Source organism: Salmo salar, chromosome ssa06 (assembly GCF_905237065.1).
Source record: "Salmo salar chromosome ssa06, Ssal_v3.1, whole genome shotgun sequence".
NCBI lineage: Eukaryota > Metazoa > Chordata > Actinopteri > Salmoniformes > Salmonidae > Salmo > Salmo salar.
Genome location: NC_059447.1, coordinates 54573603 through 54600176, shown reverse-complemented (window position 1 = coordinate 54600176; position 26574 = coordinate 54573603). Strand labels below are relative to the sequence as shown.

At 42.8% G+C, this 26574-nt stretch overlaps 1 protein-coding gene across 2 annotated transcripts in view; it reads right to left on the bottom strand.

Annotated features, from left to right (window-relative positions):
• Positions 1-26574, bottom strand: part of LOC106607650 (protein sel-1 homolog 1) — a 44679-nt gene that overhangs the window by 13155 nt on the left and 4950 nt on the right. For both annotated transcript variants that reach the window (XM_014204823.2, XM_014204824.2), the window contains exons 3-17: positions 25881-26082; positions 15285-15452; positions 14790-14895; positions 7818-7980; positions 7417-7470; positions 7208-7267; positions 7000-7081; positions 6525-6679; positions 5959-6015; positions 5766-5834; positions 4056-4133; positions 2006-2068; positions 1390-1477; positions 993-1141; positions 74-239 (exon numbers count right to left, since the gene is read on the bottom strand). In XM_014204823.2, the coding sequence (XP_014060298.1) occupies positions 74-239; positions 993-1141; positions 1390-1477; positions 2006-2068; positions 4056-4133; positions 5766-5834; positions 5959-6015; positions 6525-6679; positions 7000-7081; positions 7208-7267; positions 7417-7470; positions 7818-7980; positions 14790-14895; positions 15285-15452; positions 25881-26082 (1660 nt within the window). The remainder of the gene's footprint in view (positions 1-73; positions 240-992; positions 1142-1389; positions 1478-2005; positions 2069-4055; positions 4134-5765; positions 5835-5958; positions 6016-6524; positions 6680-6999; positions 7082-7207; positions 7268-7416; positions 7471-7817; positions 7981-14789; positions 14896-15284; positions 15453-25880; positions 26083-26574) is intronic.

The window sequence follows — 26574 nt, the reverse complement described above, 5'->3', positions numbered from 1 at the left end:
ACGAGTTTTAATGACTCCAAGTGTGTGTAAACTTCCAACTTCAACTGTACACGCACTGTTTATGTGTTCTTACTCTGGTCCAGGATGAAGGCTACATTGCTCTGGGCCACTTCAAAGCCCTGCTCGGCCAGCAGTAGGTACTGCACCAGTGACCCGTCCATGTCGCCGTCCTTGAAGCTGCGGTAGGCTGCCATAAGCCTCTCCGACCAGCGCCCACGCTCACACACATTCTTGAAGAGCTGCTCGCAGACACACACACACACACAATAAGACACAGACAGATATACACACAGAAACATGAACAAAAGGGTCTGTTCAGAGAATTCGAGGTAGAAGTCACCCCTAACCACAGACTTAGGATCAGATTGCACAACCCCTGATTTTAAATTTAACCATTGGGAGGAAAAATATCTGACCCCAGTTGTGGATCAATGGCTAAGGAACGGATAAGTATGGATTGGCAAACAATGACTGACAATGAGTAGCAAATGGCTAAATGCTTATCTAATACATGGCTGAATGGCAGCTAATGGAGGGCAATTAACACGCTACTAAATGGCTAAACGGATGGCTATTTTTATTCCTAGCTAGAAGACGGCTAATTGGCTATTCATGCATAGATTTAACGGATGAAGGTTAATCTTAGGCTATCGGATGGTTTATTGATGGCTTAATGCACAGCTAACAGAAAGCTAATTGCTGGCTAATGGAAAATGCTGTCTAGAGGCTAGCTCCCAGGTGGCTAGTTTGGCAGTGGTGTGTAATTAAAGGCTAATGAACTGTGACGCGCTGGGATACTGAACTAGCTAATAGCTAGCTAATGGCTAATGCTATAGCTATACAATTCCATAGCAGCTAGTTAACGGCTAGTTGATGGCTAATGCTATAGCTAGCCAATTCTATACAGCAGCTATAGCTAATTACTAATTAATGGATAATGCTGTAGCTAGTCTGGGTATGTACAACCGCTAGCTAATGGCTAACTAGCTCACCTCCACGGCGGTGTGGCAGGAGCGCATAACTCCAGTGCCCGTGGCATGCATCTGGGCCAGGTTGTAGAAGGCCAGGATGTGGCCCGCCTGCGAGGCCAGGTTGAAGAACTTGAGGGCCTGCTTGTAGTCACGCTTCACCCCGATCCCATCTGGGGAGGAAGAGGTGGAATGGAGAGACAAAAGTGAGTGAGAGATCCCCAACACAGAGAAGGAGAGGTGGTGTGCAAGAGAAAAAAGAGTGGTTGAGACTGCAGAGTTGGGAGCAGAATGTTGGTGGGCAACTAACATTGCACTGTTCCCCAGGAAACCAAAGGTACAAGGCTGTTTTACACTAACCAACAGAAAAAACAGGGGTTCTCTACACACACAGGCCCACAACGCATGAGCACACACTCACTGTAGTACATTGTGCCCAGCTGAAGCTGTCCGTCTACCCAGCCCTGCTCTGCTGCCTTCTGGAAGTATTTCAGCGCCAACTCGTAATTCTGTAGGACACACATACAAAACATAAGTATTGTGTAAATCATACAGAAAATACAGACAGCCTACACAGCTGCTGGATTCAATTGCCTATGCCAATCTCTACAAAAGCTCACTTTTGGAATGTAACTACAGTTTGAATCATACAGGCATGCTGCTAAACCCTATTGCATGTGCCAAATCTTTATCTGAAATAAATATGTTTTGGGAAAGGGGGATACCTAGTCAGTTGTACAACTGAATGCATTCAACTGAAATGTGTCTTCCGCATTTAACCCAACCCCTCTGAATCACAGAAGTGCGGGGGGGGGCTGCCTTAATCAACATCCACGTCATTGGTGCCTGGGGAACAGTGGGTTAACTGCCTTGCTCAGGAGCAGAGCGACAGATTTTTACCTTGTCAGCTCTGGGATTTGATCCAGCAACCTTTCGGTTACTAGCACAACACTCCTACCCGCCAGGCTACCTGCCAAGCTCTTGTAGTGTAGGTGCCAGGTGGCCCTGGGTGATGGTGGACACTGGCATTCACTTACCACTGGAACGCCCCTCCCGTACAGGTACGCCATGCCCAGTCCACTCTGTCCAACAGGGTTACCCTAGGGGACAAGAACAGTTGAAAAGGACACCAAAAAGAGAGACACTTGAAAACCACATCTATACTGGTTAATTTGACTAATAATATATACAGTTGAAGTCGGAAGTTTACATACACTTAGGTTGGAATCATTAAAACTTGTTTTTCAACCACTCCACAAATGTCAAACTATCGTTTTGGCATGACACGAGTAATTTTTCGAACAATTGTTTACAGACAGATTATTTCACTTATAATTCACTGTATCACAATTCCATTGGGTCAGAAGTTTACATACACTACGTTGACTGTGCCTTTACACTGCTTGTAAAATTCCAGAAAATGATGTCATGGCTTTAGAAGCTTCTGATAGGCTAATTGATATAATTTGAGTCAATTGGAGGTGTACCTGTGGATGTATTTCAAGGCCTACCTTCAAACTCAGTGCCTCTTTGCTTGACATCATGGGAAAATCAAAAGAAATCAGCCAAGACCTCAGAAAAAAATTGCAGACCTCCACAAGTCTGGTTCATCCTTGGGAGCAATTTCCAAACGCTTGAAGGTACCACGTTCATCTGTACAGGCAACAGGACGCAAGTATAAACATCATGGGACCACGCAGCCGTCATACTGCTCAGGAAGGAGATGTGTTCTGTTTCCTAGAGATGAATGTACTTTGGTGCGAAAAGTGCAAATCAATCCCAGAACAGCAGCAAAGGAACTTGTGAACATGCTGGAGGAAACAGGTACAAAAGTATCTATATCCACAGTAAAATGAGTCGTATATCGACATAACCTGAAAGACCGCTCAGCAAGGAAGAAGCCACTGCTCCAAAACCCCCATAAAAAAGCCAGACTACGGTTTGCAACTGCACATGGGGACAAAGACCGTACTGTTTGGAGAAATGTCCTCTGGTCTGATGAAATAAAAATAGAACTGTTTGGTCATATTGACCATCGTTATGTTTGGAGGGAAACCATCCCAACCGTGGAACACCATCCCAACCGTGAAGAACGGGGGTGGCAGCATCATGTTTTGGGGGTGCTTTGCTGCAGGAGGGACTGGTGCACTTCACAAAATAGATGGCATCACGAGGTAGAAAAATTATGTAGATATATTGAAGCAACATCTCAAGACATCAGTCAGGAAGTTCAAGCTTAGTCGCAAACGGGTCTTCCAAATGGACAATGACCCCAAGCAAACTTCCAAAGTTGCGGCAAAATGGCTTAAGGACAACAAAGTCAAGGTATTGGAGTGGCCATCACAAAGCCCTGACCTCAATCCTATAGAAAATGTGTGGGCAGAACTGTAAAAGCGTGTGCGAGCAAGGAGGCATACAAACCTGACTTAGTTACACCAGCTCTGTCAGGAGGAATGGGTCAAAATTCACCCAACTTATTGTGAGAAGCTTGTGGAAGGCTAACCAAAACGTTTGACCCAAGTTAAACAATTTAAAGGCAATGCTACCATATACTAATTGAGTGTATGTAAACTTCTGAACCACTGGGAATGTGATGAAAGAAATAAAAGCTGAAATAAATCATTCTCTCAACTATTATTCTGACATTTCACATTCTTAAAATAAAGTGGTGATCCTAACTGATCTAAGACAGGGAATTTTTATTAGGATTAAATATCAGGAATTGTGAAAAACTGAGTTTAAATGTATTTGGCTAAGGTCTATGTAAACTTCCGACTTCAACTGTAACTGATCGATCCTGAAAAACCATGTGGTAATTGAAAAGCGATGTATAGGAATGTTTCTGTCCCAGCAGTTTTTGACCACTATGAACAGTGGATTCTTAAATTGGTAATTCTTACAGGCATATGTACAGGCACTGTGGCCTATGTATAAGATACCCAAAGAAGTGAATAGTTTGATAAAAGGAAAGATTAAGCAAACACAGAGTTATACAGATATCATTATGGATGTATAACAATCCATGGTTGAACCATAGAAATATGATGTCCACTCGAGTGATTCTATTTCTAAGATTTGGACACTCACCAGGTCAGAGGCCTTCTTGAAGTACTGCAGGGCCGTCTCATTGTTCTGAGACAAGTACTCACTGCCATCCGAGTACATCTGAGAGAGAGAGAGCGAGCAAGAGAGAGAGACAGAGAGCGAGCGAGACAGAGAGCGAGCGAGAGAGACAGAGAGCGAGCGAGAGAGACAGAGAGCGAGCGAGAGAGACAGAGAGCGAGCGAGAGAGACAGAGCGAGCGAGAGAGAGCGAGCGAGCAAGTGAGAGACAGAGAGCTGTCGCCACATTATACACGATATCTGCGCGCAGCCCGGCGACATAGCATATCTGCCCGTTCGCTATTCGCACGCACGATTATCTGTTCTGCCCGCTATTCGCACATCGCATATCTGCCCTGTTCGCTATTCGCGCGCCATATCTGTCTGCCCGCTCTCGCCACGATATCTGGCTCCACACCGCATATTCGCCATTAACGCTATTGTCTGCCACATCGCATATTCGCACACGCATATCTGGTCCCGCACACGCATTAGTCTGCCCTGTTCGCCATTCACACCGCATATTCGTCTCGCTCCACATCGCATATCTCGTCTGTCCGCCATCTCGCCCACCGCATATCTCCACACGCATTATTCACATATTCGTCCGCCATTCACATCGCATATCGCCCGCTACTCGCACACAGCATTATCGCCTGCCATCTCCGCATATCTGCCCGTCGTTCGCACACCGCATTATCTGCTCGTTCGCTCAAGCACACGCATTATCGCCCTCCGTCACAACGCATTATCTGCCCGGTTCGTTCAACAAGATATCTGCCCGTTCGTTCACACCGCATATCTGCTCACACATCGCAGATACTGTCCCGTTCACACCGGCATATCTCGCCCTGTTCGCACAGCGCCATATCCGCCCGTTCACACGCGATATTCGCCCGTTCACAGAAAGCGCGCGCGCACAGAGACAGCAGCGGCGGCGACAGAGAGCGAGCGACAGAGAGCGGGCGAGACAGACAGAGAGCGGGCGAGACAGACAGAGAGCGGGCGAGACAGACAGAGAGCGGGCGAGACAGACAGAGAGCGGGCGAGACAGACAGAGAGCGGGCGAGACAGACAGAGAGCGGGCGAGACAGACAGAGAGCGGGCGAGACAGACAGAGAGAGCGGGCGAGACAGACAGAGCGGGCGAGCGAGACAGAGAGAGCGAGCGAGACAGAGAGAGCGAGCGAGACAGAGAGAGCGAGCGAGACAGAGAGAGCGAGCGAGACAGAGAGAGCGAGCGAGACAGAGAGAGAGCGAGACAGAGAGAGCGAGACAGAGAGAGCGAGCGAGACAGAGAGAGCGAGCGAGCGACAGACAGAGCGAGAGAGAGCGACAGACAGAGTGAGAGAGAGCGACAGACAGAGCGAGAGAGAGCGACAGACAGAGCGAGAGAGAGCGACAGACAGAGCGAGAGAGAGCGACAGACAGAGCGAGAGAGAGCGACAGACAGAGCGAGAGAGAGCGACAGACAGAGAGAGCGACAGACAGAGAGAGCGACAGACAGAGAGAGCGACAGACAGAGAGAGCGACAGACAGAGAGAGCGACAGACAGAGGAAAATAGAATAAAGAGAAGGGGAGAGAAGGGAGCATGAGGAGAAACCACTGGAAAGTAGCACAGCCACAGAGTAAGGTTTGCGTTACTAACTTATTTCTACACAGTGCTACAGTGCTACTGATCATGTAATAATCTTACCTTCCCAAGGAAGGCCATGGCGTGTGTGTTCCCCGCATTCGCTGCCTGGTTGAAGTAATCATAGGCCCGCTGTTGACAAACAAACATTTAATTTGTGACCAACTCCACACAACAACTTCACATTGAATACAAGAGTGAGCACGACATAGAGCTAACGTTTGAATAATTTGAAAATGGGTTAGCGAAAGTTTACCTGGTGGTTCTGCTCCACCCCCCGACCACCGTGCAGATGCAGCTGGCCCAGTCCCACCTGTTGTGGACAAAGCATGGGGTCATGGCACGAAACATGACGTGTGAGTCCCAAATGCCGCAATATTCCCTATATAGTACACTACTTTTGACCAGAATCCACCCTTTCAATCATTACACGCTTACTCATTATCATACTGCAGCCGTGCAAGCCAGTGCGTGCAAGTGCCAGAGAAGCTTGAAAATCAATAGACTCAGAAAGTGATTTGATTACTTCCTTTAACTCCTGCAAGTGCGAGGAAGTGTATAATTGGTATAATGCCCCGAATTCATCATTTATGGAATTTTCCACTTTCCCTGACTGCCTAGCTTTAACTTTGGTGATTGTTAGTTCTCAAAGATTACATTATGAAACAAATAAGTAAAGGCTTTTATCTTTTCTACATACGTTGAACTTAGTTTTAGTGCTTCACGTTTACACTGATTGCTTTTTTCCATCGCAAAGAATTCCAAAGAATATCCTATTCAAAGAAAATCACTAAGAGCAGTCTTCCCCATCTGAACCCTAACCTGGGCTTGGACATCTCCCTTCTCAGCAAGGAACTGGTAGTACTGGATCAGGTCTTCCTCAAGCATGCCGCTGGTAGAGCCCGGGTTCTCCACCTCGTCCAGCAGACGCACCCTCTGCACCGCACTGCCTCCCGTCAGGGACACGTCACTGGCCACTGGAGAGAGGGTAAGAGAAAGACAATGTTTCTGCCATAAATTGCTCTGTGAATAAAATAGATTTTTTTGAATGCAGTTGAGTTGCAGCCTTTGCTTTTGTTTTATCAGTTTGCTGAGAATCTGGGGATTTTTCTATAAAAGGGCAGCACCTACAAATGTGCAATAGACACTTCGCAACAAGAACATCTACTTTTCAAACTCTACTGCACATGCTCGTTTAGGGCTGTACAGATGCAGGTGTTCTCGATTCAAAACACTGAGAAACTGTCATCTGAGATAGTGAAAGTGTTCAATTGGTTGGCAGCGGGTGGCTTCTTACCATGATTGGCCACCAGTCTGTAGTGCGTCAGTGCTGATTCGCAGCTCTGGGGCACACCCACACCACCCCAGTATCGGTATCCCTAAAGAGAGAATGGTAGCAAAGGGAGAAAAGGTCAATCATCATACAGTATATATCCATAAGAGAGAAACAATACACATTATACGGCTTCTCTATTCCAAACCTACAAAAAGCAGAAGTAGCTCACCAGAATCATATGAGCCACCAGGTTTCCACCCAAAGCCCCGAAGGTGTAGTAAATCAATGCCTGAAACAGAGTTGAGGAGTTATGCTTTACTTTACATTCCTGGTTAAGGAGGTAACTCCATATTATCTAAGAAAGCTACCTCTGAACAAATATAGCTTTTCATCAGAATATAGGCTACATGGAAAGAAGGAGAGGCTGGATGTTGGTACCTTTGCTTGACTGGAGTTCACTCCTAACCCAGCAGCGTACAAGAAACCAAGTGCCTGTTGGAAGATACCGGGTGGAGCGTTAAGACTACCTACGACCACACAGAGATGCATGAACATAGATGAAATAGTATACGCATACATCAACTGTTCGTTTTCGTCAGTCAACATTTCTATTCAAGTCATACACTTTAAAGCAAGTTTTATACGTAAGACGACGGACATACTGTGCTTATTTTGAAGGACAATCATCTCTGCTCATCAACGGACGACTCCCATTGAAAAACCAACTCAATACGTAATTTTAAGACAAAAGCTGTCTGGCTGTAGCCCTAAGCATCAACAGAGCATGTTTAAAATGTCTACCCTGGATGCATTAAGTTTAAATAGGAATGTTCCATTACCATCTGAGCTTTGGGGGAGCCCTCCAGGGCCAGCTTCTCAAACAGCTCCTTGGCCTTGGGGATGTTCTGGGTCATATAGTCTCCAAACAGCATGGCGTAGGCCACCTTCTCCATGGCCTTGTGGTGGCCTTTCCACGCCACCTTCAATAGCTTCTCATACAACCTGGTGAGGAATAAGATGAAGATTGAGAAGTTAAAGGTGTGTGGATGTAGCCTGGGGTAGTCTAGCGGTCTAAGCCTCTCCACTAGAACACGTGTACTAAGTACTGCTGCAAGCAAGGGTTCCAATCCAACCCACTGCTCTAGCAATATCTTTCCTCCTTCCTTTCTCTCTGTCGATCCTGTCCAAGAAAGATAAAGATACAAAATAAGAAAGGAGTAGGACTGCCCCAAATCGGGAAAAAGGTGTTGTGGACCAGATTAGTGACAAGACACTCGCAGCCGTGCAAGCCTATCAAAGCCTTCAGAAAGTATTTCACACCCCACCCCTTTACAGCCTGAATTAAAAATTGCTTAAATTTATATTTTGTGTCACTGATCTACACAGAATACCCCATAATGTCAAAGTGGATATTCTTTTTATTGAATATCCAAAACATACAATATACTTGCAGTGAAACTGCTTAACAACTACACCATACAAGTCATCCAACAGACTCCCATTCAGAGCGACACACAGAAGCATCCAGGGTCAATGCCTTACTCAAGGGCACGTTGACAGATCTCCCACCAGGCCAAAAAACATGAACCCAAACCCTCCAAGATCCCCCCACAGTTCCCCAATAGCTGTCCCTCAACCATTAGAGACCCCTCCCACAGTCCCCCCAAGAAGAAAAATAAAAATAAAAAATACAATTAATTCCATTCCCCACCCCCAAGAACCCCCCAATGCACCAACAACCAAGAGAATGAACTAAAGGGAAAAAAGAAAAACAGAAGAAAACAGCAAACAACAATGCAAAAGAAAAAAAAGGACATCAAAGACAACTAAAATCATAACAGCAATGCCAACTGTATATGTTTGTGTGCATGTCTGGCACTATTACATGTATGTGTGTGTTCTTGTATGCATTTATTTGAATGAGAGTGTATGTATATGCATGTGTACAAACACCTGCACGGCATCAAACTCAGCCAACCCGGAATTAGCTGTAAAAACACTGCCCCTCAGTGTCATTCAAACATGCTTTGTTGTATTTTGACTTTATTTTTTACTTTTATCTTTGACCATCATTCCATCTCCCGCACAACAACTCCACTCCCACTTGTCTCCAACTCCACATCCCAACCCTCAGCCCATCCCACCTATCTCTGCTGCCCACCTGTTTTTTTATTATTGATGAATATTGAATTGAATGACCTCAAGGTACATTTAAAGGTATCCCAAACAATAAGGGGATTTGCTGAACCTATATTATACTGGAAAAATTCTGTTATAAATTATTTTGTCTTAGTTAAAAATAAGTTGTCCTCCAGTAAACTTTGATAACATTTCTAATATCCCCGTCCACGTGGAAAACCTATAAGAGTTATGTGAATGCTAATTAGATGATGATCCAATCGCATTCTGTCTCCTATTAAAACTTTTTTAACCTTTGATGCAAGAGAGAAAGAGACAAGAAAGTAGTCAAGATGACTAGCTTGATTTTGTCTCCTCCATGTATGTCTCACTAGGTCAGGGTTTTTTAGTCTCCAGATATCCACTATTTCTAATGTTTCCATAATAATTGATGATTTCCTTAAGGGCACGGTGATGATAGATTGTTGAGTGATTACCTTTACGGTCCATTGAGGTACTTAACACTGTGTAATAGTCTCCTACCATAAATTATTTGATCATTTGTTGCCTGTAAGATCAATAAATTGGTATAAATGTTTCTGAAGAAGTATGGATCATCCTGATTTGGACCATATAGATTAATGAGCCAAATCTCTTTTTCGTCCACTTTCATATTAAAAAAGATCCACCTTCCTTGCGAATCATTCCTTACTATTTGCACATTCAGATCATAACTTTTGTTAATTAATATCATCACACCTTTTGAGTTCCTTTGTCCATGATAGAAAATTACTTTTTTCCACGCAACTTCATCTAAGGATGCAGGAGTGAGTTTCCTGTAAACAGAATGTTATTTTCCTTGTCTTTTAGCCACGTAAAGACTGATCTTTTTTTTATAATCTGCTAAACCGTTACAATTATAACTGGCTATACTTAATTCATCCCTTACCATAACTAGATACTGTTCTCAGGCTAAATTGACCATAATTAGTGCTTGTGATGGTCAAAATTACAGCGTTCAAATGTCTGATATTTAGAATTCAAGAAATAGGTTCTAGCTATATTTGTTGTATTCCCTTGCCTGTTTGCCTTTGAGCCAATGCCACAGACGTTAGAAAATTGAGACAAGATATTCTGTGTGTAGTAAATCTGAGTAGGTTGATGTGTATGATATTGGATGTGATTTCGTGAGTGTGTATGATGTCTGTATAAGAGTAAGACTATAATGTGTGCTGTCCAAATAAATAATAACTCCACCAATTTGCATGGTTGAGTGTCTGTGTGTGTGTAACATGTAGTGCGTATAGCCTAAATATTCATGACGATAATTGTAATCCATATCGTATCACCGTCATAGTTGCATCACAATTACCTTTAACATCATTGAAAAACACATCTCCATAGCAATTGACGTTTCACATGATCATTAAAGAGACCTTGCATTACTCTAGAGACGGCTACACCACAGTACAAATGTATTCCGTATAATATGTAATTATTCCCCAATGCCCCTATTCTGATATCTTCCCCTTGCTTGTTGTAAACATATACAGTTGAAGTCGGAAGTTTACATAAACTTAGGTTGGAGTCATTGAAACTTGTTTTTCAACCACTCCACAAATTTCTTGTTAACAAACTATAGTTTTGGCAAGTCAGTTAGGACATCTACTTTGTGCATGACACAAGTAATTTTTCCAACAATTGTTAAGACAGATTATTTCACTTATAATTCACTGTATCAAAAGTCCAGTGGGTCAGAAGTTTACATACACTAAGTTGACTGTGCCTTTAAACAGCTTGGAAAATTCCAGAAAATGATGTCATGGCTTTAGAAGCTTCTGATAGGCTAGTTGACATACTTGAGTAAATTGGAGGTGTACCTGTGGATGTATTTCAAGGCCAACCTTCAAACTCAGTGCCTCTTTGCTTGACTTCATGGGAAAATCAAAAGAAATCAGCCAAGACCTCAGAACAAAAATTGTAGACCTCCACAAGTCTGGTTCATCCTTGGGAGCAATTTCCAAATGCCTGAAGGCACCACGTTCATCTGTACAAACAATAGTACGCAAGTATAAACACCATAGGACTACGCAGCCATCGTACCGCTCAGGAACGATGGCTCTGTCTCCTAGAAATGAACGTACTTTTGTGCGAAAAGTGCAAATCCATCCCAGAACAACAGCAAAGGACCTTGTGAAGATGCTGAATGAAACAGGTAAAAAAGTATCTATATCCACAGTAAAACGAGTCCTATATCGACATAACCTGAAAGGCAGCTCAGCAAGGAAGAAGCCACTGCTCCAAATCCGCCATAAAAAAAGCCAGACTACGGTTTACAACTGCACATGGGGACAAAGATCGTACTTTTTGGAGAAATGTCCTCTGGTCTGATGAAACAAAAATAGAACTGTTTGGCCATAATGACCATCATTATGTTTGGAGGAAAAGGGGGGAGGGGCTTGCAAGCCGAAGTACACCATCATGTTGTGGATATTCTTTGCTGCAGGAGGGACTGGTGCACTTCACACAACGAAAATTATGTGGATATATTGAGCAACATCTCAAGACATCAGTCAGGAAGTTAAAGCTTGGTTGCAAATGGGTCTTCCAAATCGACAATGACCCCAAGCATACTTCCAAAGTTGTGACAAAATGGCTTAAAGACTACAAAGTCAAAGTATTGGAGTGGCCATCACAAAGCCCTGACCTCAATCCTATAGAAAATTTGTGGGCAGAACTGAAAAAGCATGTGCGAGCAAGAAGGCCTACAAACCAGACTCAGTTACACCAGCTCTGTCAGGAGGAATGGACAAAAATTGACCCAACTTATCATGGGAAGCTTGTGGAAGGCTAACCAAAACGTTTGACCCAAGTTAAACAATTTAAAGGCAATGCTACCAAATACTAATTGAGTGTATGTAAGCTTCTGACCCACTAGGAATGTGATGAAAGAAATAAAAGCTGAAATAAATCATTCTCTCTACTATTACTCTGACATTTCACATTCTTAAAATAAAGTGGTGATCCTAACTGACATAAAACAGGGAATTTTTACAAGGATTAAATGTCAGGAATTGTGAAAAACTGAGTTTAAATGTATTTGGCTAAAGTGTATGTAAACTTCCGACTTCAACTGTATATATTCTGTACAGGCTTCCTTCTTTTCACTCTGCAATTTTGGTTAGTATTGTGGAGTAACTACAACGTCGTTGATTCATCCTCAGTTTTCTGATATCAAAACTATTAACCTGTTTAGGACAGGGGGCAGTATTTTCACGGCTGGATAAAAAACGTACCCGATTTAATCTGGTTATTACTCCTGCCCAGAAACCAGAATATGCATATAATTATTTGATTTGGATAGAAAACACCCTAAAGTTTCTAAAACTGTTTGAATGGTGTCTGTGAGTATAACAGAACTCATATGGCAGGCCAAAACCTGAGAAGATTCCATACAGGAAGTGCCCTGTCTGACCATTTCTTGTCCTTCTATAGCCTCTTTATCGGAAATAGAGGATCTCTGCTGTAACGTGACATTTTCTAAGGCTCCCATAGGCTCTCAGAAGGCGCCAGAGCAGGGAATGATGACTCTGCAGTCCCTGGGCGAAAAACAGTAGGGGTTTTGGAAAGTGGTCGTTCCGAGAACAATGACACGGGTGTGGGCGTGCATGTGAAGACTCCATTTTCTATTTTCAAGTGTTTGAACGAAAACAAGGTATCCTGGTCGGAATATTATTGCTATTTTATGAGAAAAATCGCATAAAAATTGATTTTAAACAGCGTTTGACATGCTTCGAAGTACGGTAATGGAATATTTAGAATTTTTTTTGTCACGATACGAGCCGGCACGTCACCCTTCGGATAGTGTCTTGAACGCAAGAACAAAACGCAGTTATTTGGATATAACTATGGATTATTTGGAACCAAAACAACATTGGGTGTTGAAGTAGAAGTCCTGGGAGTGCATTCTGACGAAGAACAGCAAAGGTAATCCAATTTTTGTTATAGTAAATCTGAGTTTTGTGAGTGCCAAACTCGGTGGGTGTCAAAATAGCTAGCCATGATGGCCGGGCTATCTACTCAGAATATTGCAAAATGTGCTTTCACCGAAAAGCTATTTTAAAATCGGACACCGCGATTGCATAAAGGAGTTCTGTATCTATAATTCTTAAAATAATTGTTTTGTTTTTTGTGAACGTTTATCGTGAGTAATTTAGTAAATTCACCGGAAGTTTTCGGTGGGTATGCTAGTTCTGAACGTCACATGCTAATGTAAAAAGCTGGTGTTTGATATAAATATGAACTTGATTGAACAAAACATGCATGTATTGTATAACATAATGTCCTAGGAGTGTCATCTGATGAAGATCATCAAAGGTTAGTACTGCATTTAGCTGTGGTTTTGGTTTTTGTGACATTATATGCTAGCTTGAAAAATGGGTGTGTGATTATTTCTGGCTGGGTACTCTCCTGACATAATCTAATGTTCTGCTTTCGTTGTAAAGCCTTTTTGAAATCGGACAATGTGGTTAGATAAAGGAGAGTCTTGTCTTTAAAATGGTGTAAAATAGTCATATGTTTGAAAAATGGAAGTTTTGGGATGTTTGAGGTGTTTGTAATTCGTGCCACGCTCTATCATTGGATATTGGCGAGGTGTTCCGCTAGCGGAACATCTAGATGTAAGACTCTAACTGTTTTAAAATGACCATGGAAAGAATAGAGATGGGCCTGTTCACCCCGCTATCATCCAGAAGGCGAGGTCAGTACAGGTGCATCAAAGCTGGGACAGAGAGACTGAAAACAGCTTCTATCTGAAGGCCATCAGACTGTTAAATAGCCATCACTGGCACATTAGAGGCTGCTGCCTATATACATAGACTTGAAATCACTGGCCACTTTAATACATGGAACACTAGTCATTTAAATGTTTACATATCTTGCATTACTCATCTCATTTACATATACTGTATTCTATTCTACTGTATCTTAGTCTATGCCGCTCTGACATTGCTCGCCCATATATTTATATATTCTTAATTCAAGTCCTTTACTTAGATTTGTGTGTATTGGGTGTATGTTGTGAAAATGTTAGATATTACTGCACTGTTGGAGCTAGAAACACAAGCATTTCCCTACACCCGCAATACCATCTGCTAAACGTGTGACCAATAAAATTTGATTTGATTTGTATATTATTTTTGAATTCAGGCTGTAACACAAAATGTGGAATAAGTCAAGGGGTATGAATACTTTCTGAAGGCAATGTACACACAAAAAATTTACACACATTCCTATACAAATATACATTCTTATTTACTAAAATCACAAAATAGCCATCCTATCATCTCAGGATGTGCTAACCCATGATGTGGCTATACAAATGGTAGCCTATATGAGGCTCAGGTGCATATAGCAGGAGTTAGTCAAATCCCATGTCTGTTTTAAACCAGGGTTTCTCAAAATCGGTCCTAACTTTCTCTAGCAACCTAAAGACGGTCTGTCTGCATTTTTAAAAGTTTGTTTGGTTTTGATCGCTTAAGTGGTTTAAGCGCTAAAGCAAGAAAGCAAGTAATAATAAGAGTAAGTGGAATGTCTAGAATGTTCTTGCTTTCAACAGGCACACTTATGAACACTAAAGGAGAATGTGAGATTAGTGTGTAGGTGAGACAAGGAAGAGAAGAAAGGAAGCTCACTCTTTCTTCTGACTCTTCCGGTTTGTTCCGTTGATCATGCGGAGGGCAGTCTGGTACTCCTTTTCGGCCTCCTCCGCTACATGTCTCTGCTCAGCCTGCTCCTCCGCTACAATACAACACAATTTGATTTATTCACAATTTGTTTCAGCCTCGTAAGTAGTGGGTGTGTCCCTCTCTATGGGAGAGGGACTAAAAAAATGTGTCTTGTTTTGACGTATGCATGCTGTAAGGGGGAGGGACAGAAAAGAGAGCTTTGTTTTTACCACAACAATCAAACACTGATTCAGTCACAAAGAAAAAAAATTGCTGTCAGCAAAGGTTCACTCAAATGATTGGTCAGTCTAGGCCAATTCCGAATTTGTTCCTCACTGAGCTTACACGTTTTGCTATAGCTCACAAATTAAACCAATATATTCACTCACTGAATAATATTAGAATATAACACTAACTCACTTTTGAGTTTCCTCAAGGTCTGAAATGCCCATGCCGACTTACTCTCACAAAAGCCCCATCTCTTGTCCCTGTCGTAGTCGTAGGTCGTGGCGCACCACAGGCGTTCGTCCCCCCGTCCATCGGTGGTACAGTCCGAGTACTCCTTCCCCAGGAAGAGAAAGGGGAACAGACAGGGCTCCCTATTGGCTGTGCCCCCATTCACCACAGGAACTGCATCAACCAAAAATCACAAATGGGAGGGGAGTTAGTATGTTCAAGCAAAAACACAGACAGAAAGCAGATGGATGATGATAACCGTGTGTGTGTGTGTGTCAAACATAAACAAAAGTACATAAAAGTAAGATCAAATACAAATCATGTAAGTTAAAGTTTAATCATTCTTGTTCAATTCCACTGAATGCTGAAAGAAACCCTACAGAACAGTGGCCAAATTATATATACCCTTCACCAGAGTATCAGTGCTACTTTCAGAGAAAACACTGGTGCAAAACTTGCTATTTTTATTGACTTGGCCAAAGCTTTTGATACGGTAGACCATTCCATTCTTGTGGGCCGGCTAAGAAGTATTGGTGTCTCTGAGGGGTCTTTGCCCTGGTTTGCCAACTACCTCTCTCAAATAGTGCAGTGTATAAAGTCAGAACATCTGCTGTCTCAGCCACTGCCTGTCACCAAGGGTGTATCCCAAGGCTCAATCCTAGGCCCCACGCTTTTCTCAATTTACATCAACAACATAGCTCCGGCAGTAGGAAGCCCTCTCACCCATTTATATGCAGATGATAGTCATACTCAGCTGGGCCCCCCCATGGATTTGTGTTGAACGCTCTACAACAAAGCTTTCTTAGTGTTCAGGGGCAGAATGACAGATTTTTACCTTGTCAGCTCTGGGATTCGATCTAGCAACCTTTCGGTTACTGGCCCAATGCTCTAACCACTAGCCTACCTGCTGCCCCAAAAGGTCCCTAAAGCACACACATCCTTGGGTCGCTCGTCTTTTCAGTTCGCCGCAGATAGCGACTGGAACTAAATGCAACAAACACTCAAACTGGACAGTTTTATCTCAATCTTTTCATTCAAAGACTCTTACTGACAGTTGTGGCTGCTTTACGGGATGAATTGCTGTCTCTACCTTCTTTCCCTTTGTGCTGTTGTCTGTGCCCGTTTTTGTCCTGCTACCATGTTGTACCGCTGCCACGTTGTGTTCAAATTAAATCAAAAGTTATTTGTCACATGTGCCAAATACAGCAGGAAATGCTTACTTACAAGCCCCCAACAATGCAGTTACGAAAAATACATTTTTTTTAAATGTAAGACATAAAACTTAACAAATAATTAAAGAGCAGCAGTAAAATAAATAGTGAGGCATACAGGGGGTACGAGGAACAGTCAATGTGCGGGGGCACCGGTTAGTCGAGGTAATTGAGGTAATATGTACATGTAGGTAGAGTTATTAAAGTGACAGTGCATAGATAATAACAGAGTAACAGCAGCGTAAAAGGGGGTAAAAGGACTATGCAAATAGTCTGGGTAGCCATTTGATTAGATGTTCAGGAGTCTTATGGCTTGGGGATAGAAGCTATTTAGAAGTCTCTTGAAACTAGACGTGGTGCTCAGGTACCGCTTGCCGTGCAGTAGCAGAGAGAACAGTCTATGACTAAGGTGGCTGGAGTCTTTGACAATTTTTTAGGCCTTCCTCTGACACCGCCTGGTATAGAGATCCTGGATGGCAGGAAGCTTGGCCCCGGTGATGTACTGGGCCGTACGCGCTACCCTCTGTAGTGCCTTGCGGTCGGAGGCTGAGCAGTTGCCACACAAGGCAGTGATGCAACCCATCAGGATGCTCGATGGTGCAGCTGTAGAACCTTTTGAGGATCTGAGGACCCATGACAAATCTTTTCAGTCTCCTGAGGGGGAACAGGTTTTGTTGTGCCCTCTTCACGACTGTCTTGGTGAGCTTGGACCATGTTAGTTTGTTGGTGATGTGGACGCCAAGGAACTTGAAGTTCTCAAACTGCTCCACTAAAGCCCCGTCAATGAGAATGGGGGCGTTTTCGGTTCTCCTTTTCCTGTAGTCCACAATCATCTCCTTTGTCTTGAGGGAGAGGTTGTTGTCCTTGCACCACACGGTCAGGTCTCTGACGACCTCCCTATAGGCTGTCTCATCACTGATCAGGCCTACCACTTGTGTCATCGGCAAAATTAATGGTGTTGTCATGTGTTGCTGCCATGATGTTGTTGTCTTAGGTCTCTCTTTATGTAGTGTTGTCTCTCTTGTCGTGATCTGTGTTTTGTCCTAGTTAAATAAAAGGTTAAATACAATTTAAAAAAAGTGTGTTTTCATTTCCAATGAGGGCCAACTTTTACACTGAGCTTGAGTTCAAAAAGACATCACACTGTTGCTATACTACAGAGCAAGCAAGATCTACTCAGGCTTTCATAAAGATAGCCAACTTCAGTTAGCTTCATATTCCAGCTCAGGGTTCATTCACACTACGACGGTGGATATTGCTCGTCCGCCTGCCCGCTAACTAACAGGCTTGTAACTGCGCATGCATGTCGTGCATGGCTAGTAAAACACCAAACTATTATTGAGATAATGCTGAAACATCAATCCAAGGGCAAGGCAGTGCCACTTTTTAATTTGTGCCGAAATTAAAATAAAAGCATACCGTCTTTGGTGCGCATATCAATGCACAAGCACACTTTTCCCACTCCTATCGTTCCTTCTTCGATCTGTGGAACATCTTGTAGCATTGTGGCCATAGACAATCCATAGAAGGGTTTTTGACTGCTAAACTCACAGGTACATTAGCAATGGCTGCCAGTCTTGACTTGAATGGGAACTGCCATCTATATATTGCACACAGTGTACAAAAGATGAAATACACCTTCCTAATATTGTATCCAATGCTTCCCACAGTGTCAAGTTGGCTGGACGTCTGGGAAACTGTTGAGCGTGAAAAACCCAGCAGTGTTGCAGTTCAGAGGGTAGCGCATACAGCCCAGTACATCACTGGGGCCAAGCTTCCTGCCATCCAGGACCTCTATACCAGGCAGTGTCAGAGGAAGGCCCTAAAAATTGCCAAAGCATCCAGCCACCTTAGTCAGACTATTCTCTCTGCGACTGCACAGCAAGCGGTACCGGAGCGCCAAGTCTAGGTCCAAAAGGCTTCTTAATAGCTTTACCCCAAAGCCATAAGACTCCTGAACAGCTAATCAAATGCCTACCTGGACTATTTGCATTGTCCACCCCCATTTGCACACTGCTGATACTCTGTTTATTTCCATGCAGTCACTTTACCTCTACATGTACATATTACCTCAACTACCTCAACTAACCTGTGCCCCCCCTACATTGACTCTGTACCGGTAGCCCCTGTATATAGCCTTGCTACTGTTATTTCATTGTTACTCCTTAATAATATTTTATTACATTTATTTTTTACTTCAGTTTATTTTTGTAAATACTTTAACACGTTCTTAAAACTGCATTGTTGATTAAGGGCTTGTAAGTAAGTATTTCAATATAAGGTCAACACCTTTTGTATTCGTGCATGTGACAAATAAAATTTGATTTGATTCAAGTCCAGGATTCAGTTGCAGAGGTGTTTATTCCCAGGGTCCTTAGCTTAGTGATGAGCTTTGAGGGCACCAAGGTTGTTGAACGCTGAGCTGTAGTCAATGAATAGCATTCTCACATAGGTGTTCCTTTTGTCTAGGAGTGAAAGGTCAGTGTGGAGTGCAATACAGATTGCATCATCTGTGGATCTGTTGGGGCGGTATGCAAATTGGAGTGGGTCTAGGGTTTCTGGGATAATGGTGTTGATGTCAGCCATGACCAGCCTTTCAAAGCACTTCATGGATACAGACGTGAGTGCTACGGGTTGAGTCATTTAGGCAGGTTACCTTAGAGCTCTTGGGCACAGGGACTATGGTGGTCTGCTTGAAAAATGTTGGTATTACAGACTAGGACAGGGAGAGGTTGAAAATGTCAGTGAAGACAATTGCATGTTGGGCAGCGCATGCTCGGAGCACACGTCCTGGTAATCCATCCGGCCCTGCGGCCTTGTGAATGTTGACCTGTTTAAAAGGTCTTACATCGGCTGCGGAGAGTTATCACACAGTCGCCCGGAACAGCTGATGCTCTCATGCATGTTTCAGTGTTACTTGCCTCGAAGTGAGCATAGAAGTAATTTAGCTCATCTGGTAGGCTCGTGTCACTGGGCAGCTCTCGGGTGTGCTTCCCTTTGTAGTCTGTAATAGTTTGCAAGCACTGTCACATCCGACGAGCATCGGAGCCGGATAGTACAATTCAATCTTAGTCCTGTTTTGATGCTTTGCCTGTTTGATGGTTCGTCGGAGGGCACAGCAGGATTCCTTATAAGCTTCCGGGTTAGAGTCCCGCTAATTGAAAGCGGCAGCTATATGCTTAAGCTCAGTGCGGATGTTGCCTGAAACCCATGGCTTCTGGTTGGGGTACATACGTACAGTCACTGTGGGGAGGACGTCATCGATGCACTTATTGATAAAGCCAGTGACTGATGTGGTGTACTCCTCAATTCAATCGGAAGAGTCCCGGAACATATTCCAGTCGGTGCTAGCAAAACAGTCCTGTAGCTTAGCATCTGCTTCTTCTGACCACTTTAATATTGACCCGAGTCACTGGTGCTTCCTGCTTTAATTTTTGCTTGTAAGCAGGAATCAGGATATAATTATGGTCAGATTTGCCAAATGGAGGGCGAGGGAGAGCTTTGTACGTGTCGCTGTGTGTGGAGTAAAGGTGGTCTTGAGTTTATTTCCCTCTGGTTGCACATTTAACATACTGGTAGAAATTAAGTAAAACAGATTGAAGTTTCCCTGCAAAAAAATCCCCGGCCACTAGGAGCGCCCTCTGGATGAGCGTTTTCCTGTTTGCTTACGGACATATACAGCTCATTGAGTGCGGTCTTAGTGCCAGCATAGGTTTATGGTGGTAAATAGACAGCTACGAAGAATATAGATAAACTCTCTAGGTAGATAGTGTCTCATTATAAGCTGTTGACCACACTACCTTAGGCGAGCAAAATCTTTTTGCTCACCTTCCTTAGATGTCATGCACCAGCTGTTGTTTACAAATATACATAGACCGTCACCCCTTGTCTTACCAGAAGCTGCTGTTCTATCGTGCCGATACAGTGTATAACCCGCCAGCTGTATGTTATTCATGTCGTCGTTCAGCCACGATTCGGTGAAACATAAGATATTACAGTTTTTAACTTCTTATGGATGGTGGCAGTATTGAGTAGCTTGGCTGACTGACGTGCCCAGAGTAAACTGCCTGCTATTCACACCCAGAAGCTAAGATATGCATATTATTAGTAGATTTGAGATTTGGATAGAAAACACTCTGAAGTTTCTAAAACTGTTCGAATGATGTCTGTGAGTATAACAGAACCCATATGGCAGGCAAAAACCTGAGAAAACATTCAGCCAGAAAGAGGTTTGTAGTTTTTTAAGTGATTGCCTATCCAAACTACAGTGTCTGTGGGGTCCTTTTGCACTTCCTAAGGCTTCCACTAGATGTCAACAGTCTTTAGAACCTTGTTTGAGGCTTCTACTATGAAGTGGGGGAGAATAAGAGCTCATTGAGTGAGAGGACTGCCAGCAGGGCATGAGCCTCAGCCATGCGCGCTCACGTGAGAGGTAGCTCAGTTCCATTGCATTTCTGAAGACAAAGGATTTCTCCGGTTGAAACTTTATTGCAGATTTATGATAAAAACATCCTAAAGATTGATTCTATACATCGTTTGACATGTTTCTACGAACTGTAATGGAATTTTTTTTAGTTTTCGTCTGACCTACGCGTTGTGAATTTGGATTTGTGAACTAAAAGCGCGAACAAAAAGGAGGTATTTGGACATAAAGGATGGATTTTATCGAACAAAACAAACATGTATTGTGGAACTGGAATTACTGGGAGTGCATTCTGATGAAGATCAAAGGTAAGCGAACATTTATAATGCCATTTCTGACTATTGTTGACTCCAACATGGCGGATATATTGTATGGCATGTTTTTGTGTCTGAGCGCCGTACTCAGATTATTGCATGGTGTGCTTTTTCGGTAAAGCTTTTTTGAAATCTGACACAGCGGTTGCATTAAGGAGAAGTTTATCTAAAGTTCCATGCATAACACTTGTATTTTCATCAACATTTATGAGTATTTCTATAAATTGATGTGGCTCTATGCAAAATCACCGGCTGTTGTGGAGGCAAAACATTACTGAACATAACGCGCCAATGTAAACTGAGATTTTTGGATATAAATATGAACTTTATCGAACAAAACATACATGTATTGTGTAACATGAAGTCCTATGAGTGTCATCTGATGAAGATCAAAGGTTAGTGATTCATTTTCTCTATTTCTGCTTTTTGTACTCCTCTCTTTGGCTGGAAAATGGCTGTATGTTTTTTTGTGTATAGGCGCTGACCTAACATAATCATATGGTTTGCTTTCTCCGTAAAGGCTTTTTGAAATCAGACACTGTGGCTGGATTAACAAGAAGTAAAGCTTTAAAATGGTGTATAATACTTTTATTTTTTAATTATGAGATTTTTGTTGTTTTGAATTTGGCGCCCTGCACTTTCACTGGCTGTTGTCATATCGATCCCGCTAACGGGATTCCAGCCATAAGAAGTTGTTTAATGCCCTGTTGGTAGGATATACATGCTTATAGTTCGTACACTTTATTATCCAGCGATTGTACATTGGCCAATAGTGCTGATGGCAAAGGCAGACGAGCCACTCGTCACCGGATTCTCAAAAGGCACCCCGATCTCCATCAGCGATACCTCCGTCTCATTTTTATTTATTTTATTTCACCTTTATTTAACCAGGTAGGCCAGTTGAGAACAAGTTCTCATTTACAACTGCAACCTGGCCAAGATAAAGCAAAGCAGTGCGACAAAAACAGAGTTAAACAAACAAACGTACAGTCAAAAACAATAGAAAATAAAGATTTTTCTATTTATGTATAGTGTGTGCAAATGTAGAAGAGTAGGGAGGTAAGGAAATAAATAGGCCATAGAGGCGAAATAATTACAATTTAGCATTAATACTGGAGTGATAGATGTGCAGATGATGTGAAAGTAGAGATACTGGGGTGAAAAAAAGCAAGAGGGTAAGAAATAATATGGGGATGAGGAAGTTGGGTGTGCTATTTACAGATTGGCTGTGTACAGGTACAGTGATCGGTAAGCAACTCTGACAGCTGATGCTTAAAGTTAGAGAGGGAGATATGTCTCCAGCTTCAGTGATTTTTGCAATTCATTCCAGTCATTGGCAGCAGAGAACTGGAAGGAAAGGCGGCCAAAGAAGGTGTTGACGTTGGGGATGACCAGTGAAATATACTTGCTGGAGCGTGTGCTACGGGTGGGTGTTGATATGGTGACCAGTGAGCTGAGATAAGGCGGGGCTTTACCTAGCAAAGACTTATAGATGACCTGGAGCCAGTGGGTTGGGTGATGGATATGTAATGAGGGCCAGGCAACGAGAGCATACATCTTACTTATCCAACACAACTACCACATGCGCACAGCATACAGAGCCTATTTTGAGCAGGATTTCTCCTGCAGCTCCTCAGGCATGTTTTACCTTGGTTCAAATTAGCCTATAGGCAAGCTTACAATTTATTCTACCATTTCTACCGTTCTGCATGCCAGTTACTATCTTCATATGCGCATTTTCGTGGAACAGTTATTTCAATAATAACATTTGTTTCTCAAAATCATTGTCATGCAGTTAATTATAAAAATCTGAATTAAAATGATAAAAATCTAAAAGTCAACTTATGCGAGATCACCAGCCTCTGCCATACGGACACATTGATACACGGTGAACCGTTGGCGGCTAAAGTAATGAGCACAACTCATTGCCATTAGTCCAATACAGCAGTAGACCTATAACTTCCATTGCTCTTTCACACCGAGAATTGGTGATTATCAAGGATTTTTTATTTTCAAAATAGCTTACTGTGAGGAACTATAGTTTTAGTATATTAGCATTCACAATGGATGTTAAAAAAACACTTTGCTACATTTAGCAGAGCAGGCCAGGTACTTCGATGCGGGCGCTCCCTCAACGTTATCAGGACAGAGAAACCAGACACATGCTCATTGCTCACATGGAGCACTTCAAACAAAAGACAAATCTCGTAAATGATGGTTATGAAATAAACCAAAACGTGTTTCTCACAAGTGTAGCAGGTTGTGAAATCTACAAACAATGTTTCCACTCCGAGAATGACAAAGGTAAGTTACTAATTAATAAATGCATTAACAGAAATGAATGTAACCAAATGATGGGGATTAACGGTATTGATTAAAGAAAAAAATCAGAGGGCAAACCATTCACACAATGAAACAATTAATGAGCAAGAACTGGCGGGAGACAGCTGAGCCATTCTGGAAAGACTTGTCTATATCTTCGCGACACACCTCTCCCCTTCTCAACATTTTAAACTATAGTAACATTATCTTTACACATATTTTAGATGCTTTTCACTGATCGCAGTAACTCAATAATCAGCTAGGCCTATTGCCACGCGCGCTGCCCAAACTGCAGGTTTCCCAAACAAGCTTGTAATTTGAAACAATCCACAGCTATTTCTTTTAAAGAAGCTAATGATCTTCCATTCCTCTGTGGCTAAGTCATCACCTCTGGTGAAGAATTTATGATTTGAATTAATTATTTCTGTATAATTTTGGCAAACGTATATCAGTTTACTTCCCTATTGGACCCACCACTGGTGCCATTTCTCTCGTGTTATTTATTTATTTTGTTTTCCAGAAGCCAAAAGGCACAATCCTAGTCATATAGCAACACACCCTAGTTGTTGCATCTTTAGATCTCTAAGTTTCTAATAGAGATATCTGTCACATATGGAACTGATATCAGGTGTGCTATTTAGAATGGTGTTTTCCAGCGAATTGCATTTTGGCAAATGTTTGAAAATTAAGTTTTATTGGCTGCTTTATTACATGAGTTAAGATCCATTACTATAATCTAAATGTGATTTCTGTCATTCTGAGCACAGTGGGTGGACTCCCTAACCCTTTTCCTTTTCTAATAGGTTATGCAACCAATGTAAACTCAGGAGAAAAAAAAAACGTCCCTTTTTCAGGACCTTTCTTTCAAAGATAATTCGTAAAAATCCAAATAACTTCACAGATCTTCATTGTAAAGGGTTTACACACTGTTTCCCATGCTTCTTCAATGAACCATAAACAATTATTGAACATGCACCTGTGGAACGGTCGTTAAGACACTAACAGCTTACAGACAATTAAGGTCACAGTTATGAAAACTTAGGACACTAAAGAGGCCTTTCTACTGACTCTGAAAAACACCAAAAGATGCCCAGGGTCCCTCATCTGCGTGAATGTGCCTTGGGCATGCTGCAAGTAGGCATGAGGACTGCAGATGTGGCCAGGGCAATAAATTGCAATGTCCGTACTGTGAGATGCCTAAGACAGCACTACAGGAAGACAGGACGGACAGCTGATCGTCCTTGCAGTGGCAGACCACGTAACAACACCTGCACAGGATCGGTACACCCGAACATCACACCTGCAGGACAGAAACAGCACAAACCCACCATCGCTGGACCAGACAGGACTGGCAAAAAGTGCTCTTCACTGACGAGTCACGGTTTTGTCTCACCAAGGGTGATGGTCAGATTCGCGTTTATCGTCAAAGGAATGAGCGTTACACCGAGGCCTGTACTCTGGAGCGGGATAGATTTGGAGGTGGAGGGTCCGTCTTGGTCTGGGGCGGTGTGTCACAGCATCATCGGACTGAGCTTGTCGTCATTGCATGCAATCTCAACGCTGTGTGTTACAGGGAAGACATCCTCCTCCCTTATGTGGTACCCTTCCTGCAGGCTCATCCTGACATGACCCTCCAGCATGACAATGCCACCAACCATACTGCTCGTTCTGTGGGTGATTTCCTGCAAGACAGGAAAGTCAGTGTTCTTCCATGGCCAGCGAAGAGCCCGGACCTCAATCCCATTGAGAATGTCTGGGACCTGTTGGATCAGAGGGTGAGGGCTAGGGCCATTCCCCCCCAGGAATGTCCGGGAACTTTCCTTGGTGGAAGAGTAGGGTAACATCTTACAGCAAGAACTGGCAAATCTGGTGCAGCCCATGAGGAGGAGATGCACTGCAGTACTTAATGCAGCGGTTGGCCACACCAGATACTGACTGTTACTTTTGACCCCCCCTTTGTTCAGTGACACATTATTCCATTTCTGTTTGTCACACGTCTGTGGAACTTGTTCAGTTTATGTCTCAGTTGTTGAATCTTGTTATGTTCATACAAATATTTGCACGTTAAGTTTGCTGAGTTTATATGGGTCCGGTAATTTTCTCAAACGGCCGGTAAATAAACATCTTCCCGGTCACATTGTCGAGCGCCATATTTTCCATTTGAAATCAAAAATACATGACAACAGGAAGAAGCAACAGTATCATTTGCAACATAATTTTTCAATATGATTCTACTAAATCCGGTAAAAACGACTGAATGAGCCCCAAAACGTGCTATGATTTATTGATATTAGTGAAATCGTGAAAATTTGTTTGTCCTGGCTGTCCTTACTCTCTTTGGGCCTTTCCGCAACGGGAGGAGGTTGGATGGGCAAGTCCTTCTCTTCCCCCTCTAGCCCATCCTCCTGAACCCCACCATCAGGTCTTCTCTCCCCCTCACGCTGCGGGGCCTCCCTGGGGGAAGTCACCATTCCTGCTACAATCCTAGAACCTACTGGGTCCTCTTCTTCCTCAGAGTTGGGGTCATGGTAAGACTAGAGGGGGGGAAACAACCAATATGAGATGGTGGAGGGGAAGCAAAGGCATTTTAAGTCACGTCATGTTACATGATGAAATATAACTTATTATATTGTCATTATCTTGATGGTTAGTGGGTGAGTGTAACACCAACGCTACACAAATCTGCTTTGGTCAGTTCTTTGCTAAATAACCATACCATGAGACAATGTCTTCATCACTGGAAAAGATAAATGGTTGAGATTTATATCATTTAAAAGCTTATAAACAGGGTTGTCAAACAATTGTATTTTTTTTTATACAAATTGACATTTTAACCATCCAACTCAAATTATTTTCATATTCACAGATGTTGCAGCTTACATCATGAGGTTTTCGTGTTGTGCCCACCATCAGTTGAGACATGATCTTGAATACATGGTGGGTGTAATGTTTTGGCTGATAAATGTACTAAAATGGGAATAGAATTGAAATGTCTACATCCAAATGGTACCATAAAGATGGCTGGA